This window comes from Arvicola amphibius, chromosome 4 (genome assembly GCF_903992535.2).
Source record: "Arvicola amphibius chromosome 4, mArvAmp1.2, whole genome shotgun sequence".
Classification (NCBI taxonomy): domain Eukaryota; kingdom Metazoa; phylum Chordata; class Mammalia; order Rodentia; family Cricetidae; genus Arvicola; species Arvicola amphibius.
Genome location: NC_052050.1, coordinates 126,839,330 through 126,863,285, shown reverse-complemented (window position 1 = coordinate 126,863,285; position 23,956 = coordinate 126,839,330). Strand labels below are relative to the sequence as shown.

General features: G+C 42.8%; 1 protein-coding gene across 1 annotated transcript in view; it reads right to left on the bottom strand.

Annotated features, from left to right (window-relative positions):
- Wwc2 (WW and C2 domain containing 2) overlaps positions 1–23,956 on the bottom strand; it is a 165,521-nt gene that overhangs the window by 82,087 nt on the left and 59,478 nt on the right. Inside the window, 1 exon segment of the mRNA XM_038327607.1 lies at positions 11,677–11,786. Within this exon segment, the coding sequence (XP_038183535.1) occupies positions 11,677–11,786 (110 nt within the window).

Genomic DNA, 23,956 nt, shown 5'->3' with positions numbered 1-23,956 from the left:
ATAAGATGAATTTTAAAACTTTAAGAGTACTGAGTACTGAGAAGGTCTGCGCTGGCCCATAGGGCTGATTCTTCTGAGGCCAGGCTGCCCTGGGAATGTGTGACCTGTAGGTAGATATTACACTGCTGCACGTCAGTCAGGGAAGGCTGGGTCCCCTTGGGGCTGGGCGAGGGCCTGGGTGACTCACAAAGTGTCCAGTTTGGTAGGACACTGAACCACGGCCTCACACCTAGAGTCCTGGCTTCATAGTCACTGCTTATAAAAGCTGAGCTTTCTCCAAGGCACGATTTCTGAAATACTCATTTCAAAACTATGAATATTTTAATACACAAAAGGCGAACATCTCATGTAATTATTGGGAGTAAATACAGGCTATAGCCACTGTCTCGACAGATGCCCCAAACGGGAAGACCCTCCACATCAGAATCTTCAAGGACGAGACAACGTGGAGCAGCCGTCTGGGGAATATGGCAGATGCACAGAGATCACCGAAGAAGAGCCTAACGTGTCAGCTGGATATTTATACATTGGCTCTAACACGGCCTCTAATATCCTAATGGTGTTTAGATTAATTTCCAGTATTCGCACACATAGGATTGTACTCTGCCTCACAGTACAGAAAGCATCATGTGACAAATAGGAATTTACGGTCCTAATGTTTCCATCAGGCTGGAGAGGGGACAGAACTGGGCTCCCTTTCTTTCTCCACCCCACCCCTTCCACCACAAGGGAGTCAGCTGCCCTGGCGTGGGTGCCCAGTGAGAAGCTCAGTCTGAAAGGGTGAGAAGGCCTGTGGCCAGCAGCAGATAGGAATACTGCCAGTACCCACAGCCTGAATTTCGAGCAGAGTCGTCTCCAGCAGAGCGCGGGGTAAGCGCAGCCTGACACCCTGGCTACGAGTTAATAAAAGCTGTAGCCAGGACAGCTAAGCCTTACCTGCTTCAAGATCCACAGAAACTGTACGATAACGAATATTAGTAATTTGTCATGATGAGATAAGCAACCATTAAGCCAATTAAGTGAAGAGATGCAAAGACTTGGATGTTTTTAGTTAGAAACGTAAGCAGGCAGCCCTCAGGTCCAGCCAGTCATATGCGTCCTCATGTTTGGGAACTGGCACACTTAAATACATATTTGTCAATAGCTAAAAGGCAAAATATGCTACAGCATCAACACTCAAATTAATGAATTAAAACAACACCAAAGATGAAGATAATAACTGTGTTTTGGATGAGGCTGAAGAAACACTCGAGAAGACTGACTGGGATTTGTTACAACAGAAGCAGGAAACATTTATATTTCTGAGATATTGCACAATTCAAACATGAACCACAAAGAGAACTCCCAAAGGCATCTTTGAAGGTTTCATAAAGCAGGGCTAGGCTCATCTCCATCTGTTATATTTGCTGAGTAGATCTGAAAAGAATATTTATTAAATGTAAACACACAAGAAGAGTGTTTTACAAATGTGGTATTTTCTTTTTTTATTAAGACCTTCTGGCCTTGAGAGACCACTATATCATAACGCAAGGTAATTTGCATGCCGTCTGCTATATTAAAGAAGTAATCTATTACACACGTTAAACATTACATATCTCAAGAGAATTCACATCCCATCAGTTTTCTCGACGTGGGACTTTACAGACGGAATACGAAAGCTTATCATGGAAGACGACATTGCACTTCAGAGAACCGTGTTTCTGCCGATAACGCAGATTTCCATTCTTCCTGCTGTGCTCAGAAGAACGAATGAAATAAATATGAACAACTTTTCTCATCGGCCTTTTTATACGGTATCTGCACAATTTTCTTGTTGCCCATTTCTTCCACATACAATTATTAAGCACCTACTGGATGCATTAGACAGAATACGATGTTGGAGGAAATCATAGTGCACAAAGTAAACAAAACCCCACAAATTAGACTAGAATAACTGTCTTTAAAGAAGGATGGTTGAGAATATAGCAATTTAGAACATTCAGGCTTCTTCTGATTGAAAGTCTGATGCCAGGTAATCTAGCTATAATTAAATAAGAGACCAAGAAATTCCAGCCATCTCCCTAGCCCTGGAGCTCTTCTCTGGACAGTTTCTTCGTTATCTCACCAAGCCCTGCGATCTCCAGCTTGCTGAAGCCTTTGGCTCCAGCTTCTTCTTCCCCATTCCGTTCCCTACCTAAACTCCACCACAGGCTATCTCTGTCCAGTTGACGCAACCAACTCTAGAGGATGAGCTAGCGCTTTCTGCAGGTGGCACAGGGACACTTGAGCAGGGAGGGACTTCCACCTGACCCCTGCTCTCAGGGCAACCTCCACCCTTCCTTCTCCTCACACCTCCTAAGCCACAGTGAGCCACAAAAGAATCTATGCAAACTCATGCAAGGCTCTTAACTATATTTTAGACCACTTGACAGAAATAAGAGGTTCTACTGCCAAAGGGCAACCCCTTTGATATGACAGCACCAAAACCTTTTGTAGTGAAATTTTCATATTACGTGAAAGAAAGAAATTTAGAAAATGTGCCGGGTAGTGGTGGTGCACGCCTTTAATCTCAGTACTCCTGAGGCAGAGGCAAGCGGATCTCTATGAGTTCAAGGCCAGCCTGATCTATAAGAGTTAGTGCCAGGACAGCTAAGAATGTTGCAGAGAAACCTTGTCTCAAAAACCAAAAAAGAAAGACAGAAATGTAGAAAACCCTATAATTGTACTTAAAAGCAAAGCATGACATAATTATTTTAAAACCCCAAGTATGAACATGTTTTGCCTCAATAGGAAAAGGACTGAAAAGATGCGCATTTAAGAATCAGAAAATTAGTTAGCCTTAGGTCTTTGAACACGTGGCTTTCCTTTATCCCCATTCTCTACTTTTCTGCACTATTACTTTTATAAAATCTATAACAAGGCTGCCATGGCCGAGTTGGGAAAACAGAGAAGGAACGAAAGCAAAGACACGAGTGAGAAAGAGCACAGTGAAGACAGAAGAGAGGATTCTGAATTATCTTCCATTTAGTTTTCATAAGGGCCCAACTGTGTGTGAGATGATAATACAAGAGGGTAAAAAAAAAAATATTTTTAAAAGACCTTGAAGACAAGACTGGTCAGAAGTTTCTCACTGGTAAAGTCTAACCAATGAAGACAAGACAATCAGGAGGAAACAGACAAGCGGGATGTTTGACAGTAATTCCAAAGGAAAAAATTATGACGGGTAAAAGGGCACACAATAAGGGGAAAGGGGAGGAGGGCACAGATTTGGGAAGGACAGTTTATGCATCTTCAAATGGTATATGCATCAAACAAATGAGGAGAGAAAGAATACAAAATTGAAGAAAAATCTGAAAGTTCAGAAGGCAGAAGAATCTATGTCAAATCTAGGTGGGAGAAAAATGTGGAATATATAAATTATTATATTTTCAACTTAGCATCTCCTCCCATGCTCCCAGTCAGCCATTGGGTCTGTCTGCTATACCTGAACCTGAGCCACGAGTGAGTGAGAGGCATTTTCAACTTCTAGACCCCAGAGCAGTCAGGACCTGGGGGCTTGTGGTGGTTTGAATATGTCCCCCATAGTCTCGGGTATTTAGATACTTGGCCCCCGCTGCTGCTGCTGCTTGGAGAGGTTTAGGAAGTACGGCCTTGCTGGAGGAAGTGTGTCACTAAGCCACAACACTCTTTCTGTTTGCAGCTTGAGATGTGACACCTCAGCACTCAGCTCCATTCCAGTCAGGTGTCTGTACCTGCTGCCTCTGCTCTACCCTCGTGGACTCTCAACCCCCTAGAACTGTAAGCCCAAATAAACTCTTCTATAAGGTGACTTTGCCGTGGTGTTTTATCAGAGCAGTAGAAAGGTAACCAATACAAGGGTGTACTGGCAGAACCAGAAGCTGACAGCTTCCATGCCTGGGGAAATGGGGGCCAAATATTCCGGGCTTCAGAAGCAGAGACTAAAGGCTCTAGGTACTGAGTATTAGGCCCAGTGCTCTAGGTTTGAACCACTAATATCCCTGCACTTAGAAGCTATCTCAGTGCCCAGCAGCAGGTCCCTCTGCTGAGTGGGTCTTGGGTATTAGGACCTTCAGCTCACACAAAGGCTAGCAATTACATCTTTGGGTGCTATGCTATGAAGAGTCCTCGATCCTTCAGTTTTACAATCCTGGAGCCTTCACACTGACCAGGGCCTACATACTGTTTTCTGTCTTCAGTGGCAGCTTCTGTCATTTCTCCCATGTTTGCTGCATAAGCTGGCTGCCCTCTCTCCACTCTTGCTGCTTCCGCCACTGCCATTGCTGCCTCTGCAGCTTCCACTTTCCTGCCTTCACACTGCCAGTTCAGTCACATTACCAATGAGCAAAAGCAATCAAAACGACCACTTGGGTTATGAAAGTAACCAAACACTCTCTGGTAGGGTTTAATTGTGGTAGAATAGGACATCTGAGAAGGGACTGTAAGCAAGGAATTCCTAGAAATAATGTATCCTCTGGGAATGGCAAAAATAAAAGGTATCAACCTTCTGGATTATGTAGGTGTGGAAAAGGCCGACATTGGACCAATGAATGCAGATCAACAAAAGACAGACAAGGCAACCTAATACCATCAGGAAACTTCTTGGGGGGAGCCTCTCACAGTCCCCCAAGTCAAAAGTGGTCCAGTCACTCTGAGTCACTGTGGAGGGCATGTCTCACCAGGAAAATTAAAAAATCCAAAGCCTTCTATATAAAAATCATACCGTTCTGGAGATGGAATAAACATAGAGGATGAATCAAAAACTCCAATAGGAAATAGAAAACATATATTCTGGAAGACTTCTATAAATGATCAAAGACCAAAGATAAGAGTGTGTATAAATGCCATAGTAAGTGTAGGTTTGATAGACACAGGTATGAACATGAGTGCCATTACTCCAGAATCTTGGCATCTAAATTGGCCTCTTCAAGAGGCAGATGTTCAATTCCTAAGAATTGGAACACTACCTCAAGTGAAACAAAGCACAAGATGGGATAAATGCATAGGGCCAGGAGGACAGAGAGGAAGGGCTGAGGCCTTGTGTGGCTAATATTGCAGTGAATTTATGGGGTCATGACCTGCTGCAGCAATGGAATACCCAGATTAGCATTCCTGCAGTACCATAAACTCATATTTCTGGGAAGGATATTATAAGGTACTATACACAAAGGTCACCAGCCACTCAGGTTGTACAAGAACACAAAGCAACTAACAAACCTTTAGAGGTACCAATAGCCCTACCTTTAAAATAGTTAACTGAGAAACCAAGATGAGTTAGACAGTGGCCTTTAACAGAAGAGAAACTGCAAGCTTTAGAACACCTGGTACAGAAGCAACTAGATGTTCACCATACTGAAGAATCAACCAGCCCTTGGAATTCTCCTGTATTTGTTGTTAAAAAGAAATCTGGTAAATGGGGAATAGTGACAGATCTAAGAGCTGTCAACAAGGTAATTCAATCTATGGGCCCTCTACAATCTGGAATACCTCTGCCCTCTTTATTACCAAAAGGATGGCCTCTTATTTAATTTAAAAGATTTAAAAGATTGTTTCTTCACTATACCTTTAAAAGAAAAGGACAGAGAAATATTTGCCTTCACAGTGCCTACTTTAATAATTCTCAGCCTACTAGGCGATGCCAGTGGATCGTCCTTCCACAGGGAATGCTCAATAGTCTCACCCTGTGCCAATACCATGTAAGTCAGCCATTGGAAATAATACGTAAAAAATTTCCTAAATCTATACCATTACATGGATGACATTTTGCTATCTGATTTAAACATAGCTACTTTAGAAAGAATGTTTGAAGAAATAAAGTTTTGCCAAAATTGGGATTATAAATTGCTCCTGAAAAAAACACAAGAGAGGAGATTCTGTCAATTACCTAGGTTATAAAATAGGTTTACAGAAAATTAGAACACAGAAAAGCACAAATTAGGAAAGACCAACTACTGGCTTTTAATGACTTTCAAAGATCATTAGGTGACATTTCAAGTCTACAATCAGCTGTTGGGGTAACACCTGATCTAATAGTTCATTTAAACAACACCTTAGATGGTGACAAAGACTTATATAGTCCCAGAGAATTAATAGCAGAAGCAGAAAAGGAACTGATTGTCATTGAAGAAAAATTATAGGAGACACATGTGGATAGGGTGAACCCAAATCTTAATTGCATTCTAGTCATATTGCCTTCCAGAATTTTCACAGGAATTTTAATGCAAAGGGAAGATATTATCTTAGAATGGATCTTTTTTTTTTTTACCACATAAACAAAGTAAAATAAAAACTTATGTGGAAAAAGTATCTGAATTAATTATAAAAGGAAAATTGAGACTTTGTCAACTAGCAGGTATAGACCCAGCAGAGATTATAGTGCCTATTACTACTGATGAAATTGAAAAACTATGGGAAGACAATGAACCTTGGCAAAGGGCTTGTGCTAATTTTTTTTAGGAGAGATTAATAGCAATTACCCCAAAAGTGATAGAATTAACCTCATAAAGAGAACTTCTTGAATCCTTTCCCACATTGTACGGAATACACCAATAACTGGACCCCATACATTCTATACTAATGCAAATAAATCATAAAAGGCAGGTTACAAACCAGAAGATTCAAGTAAGGTAGAACAAAGCCCTTATAATTCTGTCCAAAAGGCAGAATTATATGTTATTCTCATGATACTAAGGGATTTTAAAGAACCTCTTAATATAGGTAGTTACAATATGCAGAAAGAGTTGTATTGCATATTGAAACTACTGAATTTATACCCGATGATACAGAATTGACTTCATTATTCATACAGATATAATCAGGAACCATAGAACTTTCATCTGGCGATGGATGGAGATAGAGACAGAGACCCACATCAGAGCATTGGAATGAGCTCCCAAGGTCCAGTTGAAGAGGAGAAAAATGGTGGTGTAATGAGTTTCATCAAAAATAAATAATCTTTTAAAGGTGAAGGTTTGTAGTTACCATTATTAAACTGTGTGTGGCGGGTGTCTGTGTGCATGAGTGTGGGTGTCTGCAGAGATCACAAGTGTCCTAACCCTTGGAGCTGGAGAACAGACAGTGTGAGTGCAGATGCCCAAGTCTATGGCTGGCGCTCAGGAAGCTCACGCAGAAGGATGGGCAGGAATCCAAGGCCAGTCTGGCTACAGATAAGACTTTCTTCAAAAAATGAAAACAAACAGATACATTTTTAACATTTAAAAAGGAAATCAAAGTTCTACTTCTCAAAGTAAGTACATCCAAGACTTGAAAACAAACACTAGCAATGCATATATTTGATAAAGGACTCATGTACCGAATACACCTATACGAATTCCTACAACTAAAAAGATCCCATTTAAAAAAATAGGCATGACCTCAGATAGACATTTCCTCAAAGAAAATATTCAAGTGACCAAAAAACATAGGAAAGGATGTTTGACATCACTGATATTCAAGGAAAGGCAAATGAAAGCAACAGTATCTCTCAGGCCCCCTCAGGATGCCACTATCACTAAGTTGCATCACCAGAAGGCAGATGCGAAAAAGAAGGCTGAGAACAAGACTCCTTGTGCACGGCTGGGAGCTGGATGGGAAAAGCAGGTGAAATTCCCCAGTTAAAGCCAGAGCTGTGACCCAGCCATCCTACTTCTGGGTATTTATCCAAGACAGGATCACACCCATGTTGCCTGCACATAATTCACAGTAACTCAAAGCTGGAAGCAACCTTAAATGCCCATCCTCTGACGCATGAGCAATACAAATGCAATGTAAGCCCACCCTTGACTATCACCAAGCTTGCAAAATAAGGGCATCCTGCCCTGTGCTACAGATGACATGGAGGAAATTTCATCACACATTCTCACTTCGACAAATAGATGAGGACTCTAAAGGAGTGAGCCGCTTACACCACTGAGAATGATGGCTGCCATGAGCAACTAATGAGGGAGGAGACGCCATCCTATTGGTCCCCAGGAGTCTTCTAGAAATCTGCTGCCCTCGCAACAGTGTGCACAGAGTTAACACTAGTGTACTGCCCACTTAGAAAATGTGGAGGAACTGCGGCGTAGCTCTGTGGTGGAACACTTCGCCTGGCTGCCAGGGCACGGGATTCAGTTACAGATGTCCCGGCATGCCCTTGCACTCGATCATACAGCTTAAGATAAAAAGTTTTACATTTTTTGTTTAAAAAAAAAAGCTTTCTATAACAATGCTCACAGCAGCCTTTTTCATGATAACCCCACCAGGAACAATTTCAATTTCAAAATAGATTCTTAAATGGAATACTAATAAGCAATAAAAAGAAATATAATATAGTGACATCATAGGAGAAATGAAGGAGAGAATTGTTATGTCTATGAAGAGTCTAGGTTTGTTGTTTATTTTGAAATTAGTTTTTCTCATTTACATTCACTATTGGCAAACTGTTCACATGTTTTGAATACCAGTTCCTTGTCAAATATACTTCTAAAGCATACTCTACCATGCCATTGTTTGATTCAATAGAACGGTTTACTTTATTAGACTTGATGTATACGTGCCTGAGTGCATGTTTGTACATCATACATGTGTCGTGGGAGGCCAGAAGAGGGTGTTGGGTCTTCTGAAACTGGAGTTGCAAGGTTGTGAGCCTCCCTTATGGCTGCTCAGAAGCGAGCCTGGTCCTCTAAAAAAGCAAGTACTCTATCTAACCTGTTGCACCATCGCTTCAGCCCTAGAGTACAAAGTTTTGTGTTTGTTTTTAAAAACATGACAAATAAAAAGAATCTACTTCTAGTGAGGCACGTGGAGGCAGAGGAGGAAAGAGGAGCTCTGTGTTTGAGGCCAGTCTGATCTACATAGCAAGTTTCAGATTAGCCAGGGCTACATAGTGAGACACTATCTTTCTTTTCCATTTTTTCTTTAAAAATGGGTTGGAGAGATGGCTCAGTGCTTAAGAGTGCTGACTGCTCTTTCAGAGGCCCTTGTTTGGGTGGCAGCATCATTCCGGACCTTGCATCCATAAATACAAAGACTCTGAAATATTCGGATGGAGGTTCCATCCCAATCCCCCTCCTCTGGAGTTGCCTCAATCCAGACTCCGCCTCTGAGAAAGCACGCCAAATGATGACCCCTCCCCAGGATGCTCAAGACCACTCCCACAGGGTATTTAAACTGCCCCCCAGAAAACAAACACATGGGTTTTTCAGTCTTCCTTTCCTGTCTCCTCTTTTTTGGGGGGTGGAGTAGGTTGGAAAGCCATCCCAGAACATGGTATCTATTAAACCTGGGCTTTTCCTAATTCAGTTGAATTTGCTCTGATTTGGATTATTTTATTGGCAGGGAAACATGCAGGCAGAACATTGCATACATAATGAATGAATGAATGAATGAATGAAGAAATGAAGAAATAAAGAAAAAAGCTCTCTTCCTAAACCTTTTACAGTGAGCTCTACAAAAGGCAAATTTAAGCTACGGAGATGGAAATCTGAGCTTTCAAAAGGCTGCTGTCCTGCAGCTGAGGAGGAGCTGGCCCAGGGAGTAGTGCTAACTCCGTGCTTGCAGAGGACCCACGACGGTCCCAGCACCCACACAGCAGCTCAAGCCTCCTGCAACCTCAGTTCCAGGGGATCCCGTGCCCTCTTCTTGACTCCCCTGGCTCCTGCACACTCATGCTGCATGTAAACTTGTGCAAGCTCACACATATACATACAAATAAATCTTTTGAGAATGACTCCTGCTGGTTATAGTAATAGTATCTTCTAGGCGGGCACAAACAGCCTGCCCTGTCTTTGGGCCGTGTACACACACACACACACACACACACACACACACACACACACCACACGAAGGTAGCAGGCAAAGAGGAAACATGGCCTGAGGCTACGTTCACTGTCAAGGTCAAATCCTTCAGTGCAGCTGTTTCAGAGTGTTTTGCTGCTATACTAATGAGCAACCGAACATTCATTGTTGCATTTTTTTATCTCAATAAAGAGGAAATAATGCTGAAACTATACAATGTCAGGACACAACATCTGTGTGCAGCAGCTGCTGAGAAGAGATAATACCATTTGCTCCCGATAAACTACTTTGCAGGAATGTCTCAAAGATTAATGAGTTAGCAGGCAGCTCCTTCGCGGTAAGGAGACTACTTGTTGCTAACTTGGGTCCTTCAGGGCATAGTAAATGCATCAGGCCACTAGGGCACAGTTAATAAATAAGTAAATTAAATAAATAAAGCAAAGTGGTGGGCTTAAAAATTCATGTTCTGATAGTTAAGGTTTTATATATTCAGAATGCTGCTTTTTAAAGCATAACATATGTTTGAAATGCACTGAAATCCTCTGAAAGCCCGGCTTTCCTCTGCGAGTTCCACAGCACAGCTCTCCCTCCGTGAGTTTACCATCAGGAGCCCAAGGATAAACACACACGGTGCTGTCACTGCCTCCAAGAGTCTTGTCAGCTGGTGAGGAATCAAGAAGTGCAAACAGATACAAGTGCAAGATGACAACGCTTTTACGTTTTCCCACGTTCCAAGTATTAGAGAAAAGCATGGACTAAGGCACCTAATCCATGGGAAGAGAACAGTGGAGAGGGCAGCAGGAAGCCTCTTGGGAGCAGAGGTACCCGAACAGACCAAGTCTAGAAGGGTATGGTCAGTATCGGAAAAGGATCTCTAGGGGAAAGACCCCACGCAATCCAGGAGTAAGGAAAAAGGAATGACCCGTGGTGACAAATCAAAGAAGTCAAGATTACAGTGGTGCCTAGCTGCCACCATCTTGTGGTGTCTCAGATGACATCAGTAAGAGGGGACTCTGAGACATGATGGGAACAGTGGAAGAAGGGAACACACAGGCCGTGTTCTCTGAGAGTCATGGCTGCATGGCCACCAACAGTTCTGCTGACTCCAGAGCCGCTGACGGTGTCCACCCCTTCCCAGCCACCAGGCCACACCAGCCCGGACTTCGCTCTACTCTTTCTGGGACAAGAATACAGAACTCCAATCAGGAGGAGTAGAAGCACAAGGAGAGGCACCCAGTGGCTATAGATCACAGCCCCCTTGACCTATACTAGATCATAAACTCATTGCTTGCCCCACAGACAGTCCAGACATCCTCATCAGAAGAAGAGTTCCTTGATATATGCCCCAAGTACTTAAGTGGGCACTCAAGTTGAATACTAGTCATTAAAAAAAAAAAAAAAACAAAAACAAGAATTTTTGGTTGTGAGCCTAGGCTTTACCGGCTGAACCATCCCTCTAGACTCTCTGCATGTGTGTGACAGTTATGTAGGTTGTCTGTCTGTAAGGCTCCTACCAGTGAGATCAGGACCTGTCCTGGTGCTTAACTGGCTTTTGGGAGCCTGTTCCCATGCTGGATTACCTCGCCCAGCCTTGATACAGAGGGAGGAGCCGGGCTCTGCCTCAACTTGTGCTAGGCTTTGTTGACTCCCATGGGAGGCTTGCCCCTTTCTGAATAGAGATGGAGGAGGAGTGGAGGGAGAAGGGTAGATGGGAGGGGAGTCACCAACGTGGAACTGTGGTCAACATATAAAATAAGTTTTAAAAATGCAAATTAAAATTTAAAAACCCAAGAATTTAAAATAAGGCAGCTTCCTTTATAAAATGTCCATCCTTTTGTATGAGTGACTACAGGTTTTTGGAGGTTCAATTTCTGATGCACTATATTTCACCAAAACACTTACTGTTGATGTGATCGATGTAGTAGGCACCAATCTGAGGGTCAAACCCTGCTTCCCATCCCCATGGCAGCTCATCCCCGACACAATCAGCGAAGGACAAGGGCTTCGTTAACCTACAACAAACCAGAAGAAACATACTGTCACGTGACCATCAAATCAGATGTGTCGTCAAAGCACATGTTAATTCTGTGAATTAAGCAACCAGGTTACATTTTCTTCTCGTTTTCAACTGTTCCTAGAATTTGCATTATTGCACCTGAGATTTATTTTTAAATTTTATTAGTGTATGTGTGTGCATATACGCATGAGCACTCAAGTGAGTGTGGAGGAAAGATGCCCTGAGTTACAGACAGTTGTGAACCAAACGGCATGGGTGCTGGGAACCAAACTCTGGTTCTCTGGAAGAGCTGCAAGTGCTCTTAACCTCAGAACTGTCTGTTTCTTTTCAAGGACAAAATATCAGAAGCAAATATCTAAAAATGTAGAAGAGCTCACTCCTAAAACCAGAAGATAAAACTCTACTAACGAGGTAGGCCATCTTCAGTCACAGAACCCCCGACGGACAGTGAGGAGAGCTGGACCTAGCTGGAACACTGGAGCAATGCAGACGTCCCAGTAGAAGTAAAAGCTGCCCCAGGATTCAAACACTATCATTCTAGAACTGATATAGGCACTTCTGAGACAAAAATACGCATCAAGAGGCTGGGGGGAGGGCTCCGCTGACAAAGCACTTGTGGGGTTCAGACCCCAAGCCCTCACACAGAACTGGATCCAGCACGTGGGGGAGAGGGATTCCCCAGGACAGCTGGCTAGCTGAACCAATAGAAGACACAAGCTCAAGACTAAATGAGAGACCTTGCTCAGTAAATTAAGTGAAAAACAAGAAAGACCTCTACGCCAGAGGTCTACACATATGTGCACTTAAGTACAAGCACACCTCACACACATCCAAGCATGCAAACATGCACTCACACCACAGTGTGTGTGTGTGGTGACTACTCTCTTTATACATCTATCTCAGCCTATTTCAGTTTCAGCTGTGGGTGGTCTGGCTGATTTAAAAGTCTCCCTGAGAGGAAGGACACACATCTGACAGAACCATGCACATTCAGTATCTGTACATATATCAACATAGTCTCACCTTTCAAAACTGCCTTAGGCGTTTTCTCTTAGGAGAACTTTCTCAGACATATTCTCTTTAAGATTAACTCCGCATTGTGGGGTAAAGGGAACACTCCTGCATTGCTGGTGGGAGAGCAAACTGGTACAGCCCCTTTGGATATCAGTGTGGCGATTTCTCAGAAAATTAGGAAACAACTTTCCTCCAGACCCAGCAATACCACCTTTGGGTATATATCCAAAGGATGCTCAACCGTGCCACAAAGACATGTGTTCAACTATGTTCATAGCAGCATTGTTTGTCATAGCCAGAAATTGGAAACAACCTAAATGCCCCTCAACTAAAGAATGGATAAGGAAAATGTGGTACATTCACACAATGGAGTACTACACAGCAGAAAAAAATAACGACATCTTGAATTTTGCAGACTAATGGATGGAGCTAGAAAACATCATTTTGAAATGAGGTAACCCAGACCCAGAAAGAAAATTATCACATGTACTCACTCATAAGTGGTTTTTAAATATAAAGCAAAGAAAACCAGCCTACAATTCATAATCCCAGAGAATTTAGACAACTATGAGGACCCTAAGAGAGACATACATGGATCTAATCTACATGGGAAGTAGAAAGTAGAAAAAGACAAGATCTCCTGAGTAAATTGGGAGCATGAGGACCTTGGGAGAGGGTTGAAGGGGAGGGGAGAGGCAGGGAGGGGAGCAGAGGAAAAATGCTGAGCTCAATAAAAATCAATAAAAAAAAAAGTGTAAAAAAAAAAAAGACTCCACTTTACCACCTCTCTCTTTAAAGCTGATGAGGGTGGGGGACCACACGGTCTTTCTTCAGCAGAATATGGTCTAGACATAATTCTAGATTGACTTTTCCCTTCTCATGCCTCCTTTAGGTTCAGGGATGTCTCTTGGCTGCTGAAGCAGTCATAGCAGGTTGTTACTGCAGGCTGGGAATGCCCTGTCACAAGGAAGCCGCCGTCAGTCAGCATGTCTTCTGATTGACTATGACTTCACAGCACTGGCCTGGCTCTTCCATACGAAATCACCCAGCGTCCCTTCTGCCAGTGCTGAGGCAAAGCAAAAAATCTCATACAGATTACTTTCCAAATTACTTCATCTATCAGAATAGCAAAGAACTTTGCCTACGCCTCAGAACACTGGGGAAATGGCCTGAGAATTTCGAATGGCCCCTCAAGGACACAAAACCCTGACACCGCTTTCACTTACCCTTCATAGTCTGGAAATGGCTTTGAGAGCACTGGTCTCTGAAGCCCACAAAATCCATTCTGAGGGCAAGCGGCTCTAACATAGCCAGGGTGTGAGCTTTGCTAACTGAGCATCTCTCCTTGATTTCCCTCTAAAGGTGGCAATCACCCTGTCTCCACATGCCCTTCCTGCAACATAGCTACCTCTCCTAAGACTCATATCAGAGCAGAAAGGGATTATACGGGAACGGTTTCTAGGCTACTGTAAGTAGATACCGGCACAACCTGGCATGAGTTCTCCCGCTGGCCCCTAAGCGACACTGAGGCCTGTTCATATCACTGTGCTATTGAACAGAGCCCCTCAAGATCCGCACTATCAACAGGAGCACACATCTTGGATTCTAGGGTAGATCTACAAACTCTGGGTCCTAGCAACTTTCTAGGTATTTCTCTCCAGGTATTTCTACTGCACGAGAAGGCTTAAGAGTCTCTAACTTAGAAGTTTAAGAGCTTAAAATATGGCACCAAAGAGATCTGGGTTCAAACCCTTGTCCTGAAACATATTCACTATACTACCTAGGGTAAGTTATTCACTGCAAGAGTCCCAGTCCATGGAAAAGGACAGTTGGGGGATTCAAATGAGGGCTAGAAGCTTTTTTTTTTTTTTTTTTTTCGGTCTTGGTGTTTTTAATTACAGCGACAGCACCACTAAGACAGCTAGACAGGGTGACGAGGAAACTTCAAAATGTGCTGGAAGAGTTGAACACCTAAAGCTGAGAAAAGCAGTGTGCTCAGACGCAACCATTTGCCCAGTTTGCTGAGCAATCGTGGAGTAGGCCTCAATTTGAGTTTTAAAAAAAATCATGCTGTTAGAACTGTACTTAAAATCTACCTATGTCATAAGCTGCCCAGGAAAATAACATTTTTCTTTTGGTAAAGGAAGTATATGCCATTTCAAGAGTTCTCACGCTGAGTAAAGTGACCTCGTCTATCTCCACCACCCAAGGAATGCCTCTTGACCTCCTGTCCGGAAGCACCTGTGTGCGTTGCCCAACTCGATGTGAGGCCTCTCGTTTCCCTACCGTCAAATGGCATACAGCCTGAAGAGGAGAGAGGAGACACAAGGGCAAGGTTAAATGACAAGAGAAAGGCCGTACACCTGAAAGCTGCCAAATTGACACACGGAAACCTGAGTGTGGCTCGCATAGTCACTACCAGAAAAAAAATTCAAAAGCTTCAGGCCGTGTGCAATGATCACAGGTGTGACAGCTTTGTTAACATTACGGACAGTTCTGCTCGTCCCTCTGAACTGGTTAGTGAGCACTCATTGGCCCGTCACTGTTGGGAGAGCAGATTGCACTTGGCAGGTAGAAAGTTGACTGGGAGCTCAGGCAACCAGTCCTCCACAAGTTCTCATTCATGAAAACGCTAACGCAAAGTCTTCTTTACAGAGTTCCTTCAAAACTTCATGCTTTATTTTCTGCATCTGGACAGCGTAATTTCTGAGTACTCCACCTATAAGGAACTCCACTAAGCGAGCCGACAGCTGTGTTGCTATCCTGACAATGGAATATCACTGTGACAGAAGAGGAACTTCTTTCCTGTGGCCCAGGAACACAGTCAGTCCCCATCCTAACGACGCCTCTCCCCAACCCCCGCCCACCTCTACTTTGGACAGCTGCTTCCTAACGGCTAATCGCTGGTGGCATCCTAACCACTTGCTGATCGCTGATCGCAGCCCGGAAACAAGAACCTGGAGGGTTCAGTCGCCCTCGGCACCTGGCTCTGTAGTTACCCCATGAGCACGCTCTGCAAAAGCAACACTTGCAAGCGATTGGTTTTTGAAACAGCACATCATTTATGCTGTTGTTTGGGGACCAGATATACTCCTGACAATAGCTTCAGTGCTTACAATAGTCTATGCCCCGCCCCACATCCACCAGGCTAAGTGAAGGGAAAGCATGATCCCATCGCATGCAGTTAATGTGCAGTCCATAAATCCAAAGACCAGAGGTGGACGAGCTGGTTACAGAGGACTGGGAGAGCGTGGAACAGACAGACTCCTTATGGGCTCCGTGGAGAAGTGGGAATCTTTCAAACTGAACACAGGTAGGTCTAGGGTTGCCCGGAGCTGTGGCTGCATTAAATATCATTGTATTGTTCACATAATAACTGTTAATCCACGTTACATAAATGCTGCCTCAGAAAGCTGTTTTAAAGGGTGGTAACAAGTATGTAACAAAGCCAAGACTCCTGGTGAATAAAGTCCTTTCACAGGAGACAATAAATAATTAAAAACCAGGAAACGTTCAACATCCCTAATAATAAAAAGAAATGCCAAGGGCAACACTGCTGAGGCTGCATTTTAAGCCTATTAAGCTATCAAGGTTTGGCTTGGTTTTGCTTTGTCTGTATAAGGAAACTCAGCTCTGTGATAATAGGGGAAGAAATCAGTTACCCTCATTCAAGGGCTCTTATGAAACAATTTGGCAGTATTAAAAACAAACAAACAAAAATAATAAATAAAAGAACATTGGTCAGTGAGGCAGCGTAGCAGGTCCATGACTCTGACTTAGCGGAAGGAGAGAGAACCGACTCCCAAAGGTTGCGCTCAGTCCTCCACGTCTCTACATGAGCTCCTCAGATGTCCTCTCTCTCTCTCTCTTTCTCTCTTTCCCTCCCTCCCTCTCCTCTCCTCCTACTCTTCTTCTTCCCTCCCTCCCTCTTTCTGTACGCATCTCATGATAACAAAATAAACTATGTTTTCTAAATGTTGATTCCCCATCATGCTATTCCGCCGTCCAGGAATCCTCAGCTACCTGTTCGCCTGCACAGAAGTTACCACCCATGCATGTTCTGTGCTCTAAGCCTCCCTCAGCTCTGCTCTGGCCTGGTGTCCTTAAGTACAAGGGCTGCCTGCCTCATAGCATAGATAGGATATAATAAATGTTGGTTAAATAAATGACAATTAGAAAAGAAGGCTGCAAGATTGTAAGTTATCCTTTCTGAAAATTATCATATGGCTGAGTATGTAACCCCAGCACTTGGGAAGGAAGCAAAGGCAGGAGGAGCTCTGTGAGTGTGAGGCCAGCCTGATCCACATAGCAAGTTTCAGCTCAGCCAGGGCTACAAAGAAAGATCCCGGGTTTTTTGTTTGCTTGTTTGGTTCTCTCTCTCTTTTCTTTTTGCTTGTTTTAAAAAATGGTCCATCTGATTACATTAATAGTAAGTGTTTGAGCAAATAACCATATGAGGGCTGGCATCAAGGTGACACTTGACATACTGCCTGAATTGGGACAGAAGAGGGGAAGTCTCCCAGTACCGCATCAAAATTTGTGATTTATTTTATACCTTAAAGCTGCATTATGAACCAGAATGAAAAACAGACAGAAAGCGAAGATGTAACAGAGGATATCTGGTGTTACAGCACTTTGGCAAGTGTTTCTCTTCTCTTTTAGTGCGTTTACTGCACAGAAGGAAGAGAGCAGACTAGTCAAGCAAACACTTTAACCTGACCTCTTCTCTCTGCTAAGAGCCAAGAATATTTGCTTGTCAGATTATTTGGTTTTGAAAGATGGTTTGAGAATGCAAGTGGCCGTGCCAGCCAAGGCGGCAGGAATGTCGGCAAGAAAAAGAGGACTTCTTAAGTTATTCTCCAAACAAACAGGAGTGCACAAGACGGCTTCCTCCCCCGACCTGGAGCTCTGCACCACAGGATGGAGCCCATCCAGGTAAGGACAGCTCAGGGAGGAAGAGTGGGTTAGCTTGAGCACTCGCGCAGGGGATTTGTAGGGACAACACAAACCCACTGTCCATCTGGAGACGTTCCTGCTGTGCCTCCTTTAGAGAGACAGAAATGACTGAAACGTACTTGTATGCCTTTTATCAAAATGGCTGAGCTAGGAGGGTTTTTAAAAATCCCTTTATTCTTAATGTAGAGGAATAATCTCAGCTAACAAGATGACATTTCCTCAGGCTGTTTGTGGAATAAATAATCATATACATGTGTATAAATATTAAAAATACATAGGTTTTACAAAGCTGAGATCATACTAAATAAACTATACACACAGCATAGTTGTGAACCTCGACTTTACAAATGCACCCTTTAGGGGCTGGAGAGATGGCTATATGGTGAAGACGGCTCTTCCAGAGGACCCAGGTTCAAATCCCAGAACCCACATGGTGACTCAAAATTGTCTGTAATTCCAGTTCCAGGGGATCAGACAGTGTCTGCTAGCTTCTGAGGACACTAGACATGCACGAGATGCAAAGACACACATGCAGGCAAAATACAAGTACACATTTTTTTTTTTTGTTTTTTTTGTTTTTTTTGTTTTTCGAGACAGGGTTTCTCTGCAGCTTTTTTTTAGAGCCTGTCCTGGAACTAGCTCTTGTAGACCAGGATGGCCTCGAACTCACAGAGATCCGCCTGCCTCTGCCTCCCGAGTGCTGGGATTAAAGGCGTGCGCCACCAACAACCAGCACTCGTACACATTTTTACAAAGAAAAAAAAGAAAGTCTCCTTTATATTCTCAGTCTGACAACGTCATAGACCAATTGCACACGCTATTACTAAACCACCCCCATTCCCCACAGAGCGGCAGCTATCGCAATAGCTTGGTACTTTCCCGGTTCATGAATTCATATGCTTTTAGAAAATGAAAACGGGGGCTGGAGAGATGGCTCAGAGGTTAAGAGCACTGCCTGCTCTTCCAAAGGTCCTGAGTTCAATTCCTGGCAACCACATGGTGGCTCACAACCATCTGTAATAAGGTCTGGTGCCCTCTTCTGGCCTGCAGGCACACAAATAAATAAATAAATAAATATTTTTTTAAGAAAAGAAAATGAAAACGGGGCCACTATACACATTGTTAAAGTTAGTAGTTCAATAGAAGTTCCCCTCAGCCCATTGCTATCTGTACCTATTATGTGGCTGCGGCCTGTTACTACTGTCTACTTTCTTATAGAGAAATCTTTGTTTTAGTGAACATACTCACAAATAAATACAGCTTGCCTGTATTTTTACTTTGGAATTTACTATTAAATTCCTAGTAGTTGGACAAAGAATATGCACATTTTTCAAATTACGAAATGTCAAATAAAATTTAAGTTGCATAACCCCAACATGTATTAAACATGTTTTTAAAGATTTATCGGTAGGAAGACACTGTACTCCTTAGGCTGAGGAGATAGCTTAGTAGGTAAGCGCATGATGACCTGAAACCTGCCTTTCAAAAAAAAAAAAAAAAAAAAAAAAAAAAAGGCAGCTGTGAATGGTGGTTTGCAATTAGAATTGAGGCATTGGGGAGTTGAAGGAAGGAGGTTCCCAAGGCTCCTCAGTCAGCCCAGCCTAATTGGCAGGCTCCATGCCAACAAGAGACTCATCTCAAAGGAACTCGGGATGGTACCTGAGATCATCCTCTGAACTACACGGGCACGCGCATACATGTGTATGTACAAACACATGGAAAGGAACACTCACACACACAGAGATACATACATTAAAGAACAAAATAAAAAAGCAATTCTCACAGATGTTCTCTTGCATGGGCTTTGTTCATTTATACCCACTACTCGGTCCTACAACAGAAGAGAATTTATGTGTACCCACATCCCACCAGCTCGGAGACCATCTAGGGTTGGGGTAATCTAATTACTACTCACAGAGGATACCTTATCTGAAATGCTTCGGACCAGACCTGCTTCTGGTGTGTGGTTTTTTTTTTAATATTGAAAATACATGAGATAGTCTGGATATGGGACCCGAGTCTAAACATGAAATTCACATATGCTTCATATGCGACTTATACACATAGCCTAAAGGTAATTTTATACAATAATTTTTAATACTTTTGTGCACGAAATAAGATTTCATGGTGTGGAATTTTTTGCTTGTGGTGCTATGTCCCAGGCTCACCAGGGTTTGGATTCTGCAGCATTTTGGAACTGTAGTACTGTGCGGCAAGGCCCGACTTGAGCTGTGGGTGTATCACCTGTGGGGAGGTGACAGCAGGAAATAATTCTAGAAAGCGACGTCCTCTCCCCAACAAAGTTTGTCCTCACAGTTACAGACACCATTTAGGGGTTGATTATTACTCACATAGGGTTGGGGTGGAAACTATGTAGGCCTAGAGATCTCAAAAGAAAAAAAATGGGAATATTGAATGGAATATTAGGTAATTTAGTGTGAACTTATTCACACTAATAATAATAATAATAGTAAGTAATAGAGTGAATACTTGTGAGTTATTATTTATGGACAATTTACACTGCTATAGTTTCTTGTATATTAATACAAGTTCAAATTATATTTGTTATTTCTGTTTACAATATTTGTATACCTATGCAAAGTTATTTTGTCATATTGTACACATGCATGTTTCTACCTCTGTTTAAAACATTTTGTATACTGATACAATTTTAGGATATATTTATTATATTGCATTATATATATGTATTTCTACCTCTGATTAAGATATTTATATATTGTTCACATTTTGATCTCATTGTCCTCCTTTACTGCACAGTTGTTTAAAGATTGTTTAATATTCTGACATGAAGTCTTAATCCTTAAGTTATATAGGTATTAAGTATTATAGGTCAATAATCATTCATGTTTGTTATGCTTTTAGTCAGACTAATTAGGTTCTTTAGATACAAAGAGATTGTATTCTGCATAGATAGATAATCTTCAACCACTTCAAAGATCTGTAGAACATGGCATTTAAATGACTTAGGATTCTGTTGATGTGAGACATGATTGCTCCTGGCAGAACTGATCTATTCCCAAGAGAGTGTTGAACACCAAAGACAGTCCACTTGAAGTGTGTCTTCTTCTTGGCCTTTGGCCAAGAAACTGTCCATGCCATGACCACTGACAAAGTGCATGACATCCAGATTGGACAAGGCAGGATACAAGAAAAACGACTGTCAAATCTTTCCAAGACAAGGTAAGATGGTTTTGAAAATTTTCCTGTCTCTGAAAATGATCTGTCAGTTACTCTAGGCCTTGGCCAAAGTTGGTTGCTTCAACATTACAAAAGAGACTTTGGGTGATTGCTCAGGGAGTCAGTTGTCTTTGCCATCTACTGCACATTTTGGAAGCTGCTTGATTGTACTTCCTGCTTACTCAAGTAATATTATTTTCCTTCTCAGGCCTTTGATGGGGTTGAAGATTAGATAGTCATAGTTACTGTCCTCTTATGATCTAGCCAAGCCATTTCCAATATAAGACTTAGATTCCTTAGGATACAATGTTTATTAAAAACATTTAGTATATGTTCCTTGCTTAATATTGTTTATGCTGGTTGTAATTCTAATCTTATACTTGATATCTGTTCCTAGTGTATATAGTTTTGTATTGAGTTTGGAACTCTCTTATTTAAACAAAATGGGGAGGTTCTGTGGGAGTGCCTTCGGCTCCTTCAGCCAAGAGCCTTTAAGATACCAACCCACTTGGGCGTGGCCTCTTATACTATAAATACAGCTGTAAAGCCTGCGCTCACTCTCTTGCTGAAAAGTCTACCAATAAGGAGCTCAGAGGAGGCCGAGCAAACCCGGTGAACTGAAGACATGGGCAGCGAAAGCACACTCCACTAAGGAGGCCCCCACAGCAGCACCCCGCTTCTGCTCTCCCATCGTCAGCTATCATCCCTTTCTCACAATGCTTGTCCTTGAAGACACAATATTCTTAAAACTAATTCAAATACCTTGCTGAGGAAGCTGTCGCCATCTCTAGGATGACACTAATTAGTGACATTTTAGAAGCTTTGAAAAACACTTTCCCATTCTGATATTTTCACAGTGTTTGCATTTCTTGGTTTGTGCAGCCCACAGAAGGCCTACCGGTTTTTCATCTTTGTATGCCAAGCGACAGACATCCCTTCAGGAAAAGCAATGAGTATGTGTTTTGCAGCCAGCTGTTTCTACCTGCCAACCCCATGGGACTACTGTCTAGGAGCACAGCAAATGTAACTTGAATAAAGTATAGTACTTGATTTCTCCTCTTGAACCTTCTCAAGGTTGCACCCCTCAACTTTCTCTCTCCCTCCAAACAATCCAGTCTTAGAAGATGGCAGGAATGCTGAAGTCACAGCCTGGAGGCTTCCAGGCGCTTCGTCACTCAGCATCCCTTCACTGAGTTCCATCCTACAGGCTGACCCCAGAACGCAGACTCGGCTCTCCTTCACCGCCTCTCTAACCAAAGCTAGTAGTGTGTTTTCCAGAACTACCACCCAAGCCCAGTGTGCAGCCGCTCTCTGCACTCTCTTCTCCACACAGCAGCTGCAGTCTTTTGAGAACAACTTTTAAAATTGAGTCATGAAAAATGTTGGGAGGAGCCGCGCATGACCCTTACACCCAGCATCTGGGAGGCAGAAGTAGGCGGATCTCTGTAAGTCTGAGAAGCCAGCCTGGTCTACTGAGTGAGTTCCAGAACAACCAGAGCTACAGAGCAAAACGCTATCTCCAAAAACAAACAAAACTCAAACTATGAGTAGGAAATCTAAAGAATTACATCTCTGCAGATCACTGCAGTGTTGAGCTAATACCCAGGTTCCCCCGTTCTTCTCCTAGAAAGTACCGTCTACAACAAGTACCCGTCTCTCTGGTCTTTACAAGGAGCCAGGAAAATAGAAGGCATGGTTTTTAGAGCAATAATATGCTTGGGTTTACTTTCCACCCAATGCTATGCTTTGGACATCTCATGTCAGTAGCTATCTCCTTCACTGTTGAGGCCGCAGTTGCTTTGGTAGTTCCAGCACAACCTGGTGTTGGGGATTTTATTCTTTTTTTTTTTTTTTTTTTTTTTTTTTTTGGTTTTTCGAGACAGGGTTTCCCTGTAGTTGGGGATTTTAATAGTACCCAAACAACACCATATCAAGTACCCCTGGATAAGCTCTAGGTTAGATACTGACTAGCATGTTGTCCAATGCAGGTTTATCAAGGTGACCTTAGAAGAGTGGCACCTGCTACACACACACACACACACACACACACACACACACACACACACACACACACAGTATGTGGGCCAGTGACTGGAGCAAGGTGCTGAACTTTCTTTCTGAAAGAAGTGCTCAACTACGTCACAGAGGTCTAGTTAGTCAGGGCCTCTAGCCTGAAAGAAAGCTCCAGAAGCGTTCAGGCCTGTGCCCCTGCGGAAGTGTCTGAGCTTTCAATTCCACTCTGTTTTTTTTCCTTTTCACATTCTCACAGCAATTGCTGCATTCAGAGACAATGCAAAGGAATCACATAGTGAATTGTAATTCACTGTCCACGATGTAAAGCTAGAGTTTTTGCAAATCTCAACTCCGTCAACCTGGCTGGCGTAAATGAACCCATCGGCCTGGCCACAGCAGCAGTGCGTGCCTGTCAGACTTACGAATACACTTCCAGGGCAGCAGTGAGCAAAGCCTGGGCTTTGACTGATAGGTCAGAGGTCGGCCTGGGCCCTGAGGTAGAGACCGCTCGGCTACGTACAGGCACTCCAGTACTGAAGGCCACTGTGGCATCGGACCAGATTCCTAGCCAATCAAATCCAGCCCGAATCGTCCAAAGAAAGTTTTGAGAAGGTAAATGAGCCAGACAACTTCTGTACACCTGCTGCTCTCATGCTGGACAAAATGCACATCCAGACGGATGTATACATCTGTATACATCACAGAATGTATGTATATTCTATATAGGATGCTTTACTTAAGATGAGGGAACATTCATTCCCCTTATTTACATTTCCTGAATCCTGATGGACACCAAAGGAGACAACAGGCATTTAAAGTTTCTGGCTGGAATCCTACAATGTCTGGGTCTGAAATAATTTCCTATTAAACTTACAAAATCTGTATGCGTTATCAACATGAGAATCTAATTTGACATCTTTATAGAGGATGTAATATTTGACCAAGATACATTTTCGTGACTGACGGATGTGTCTGATCCCAGCC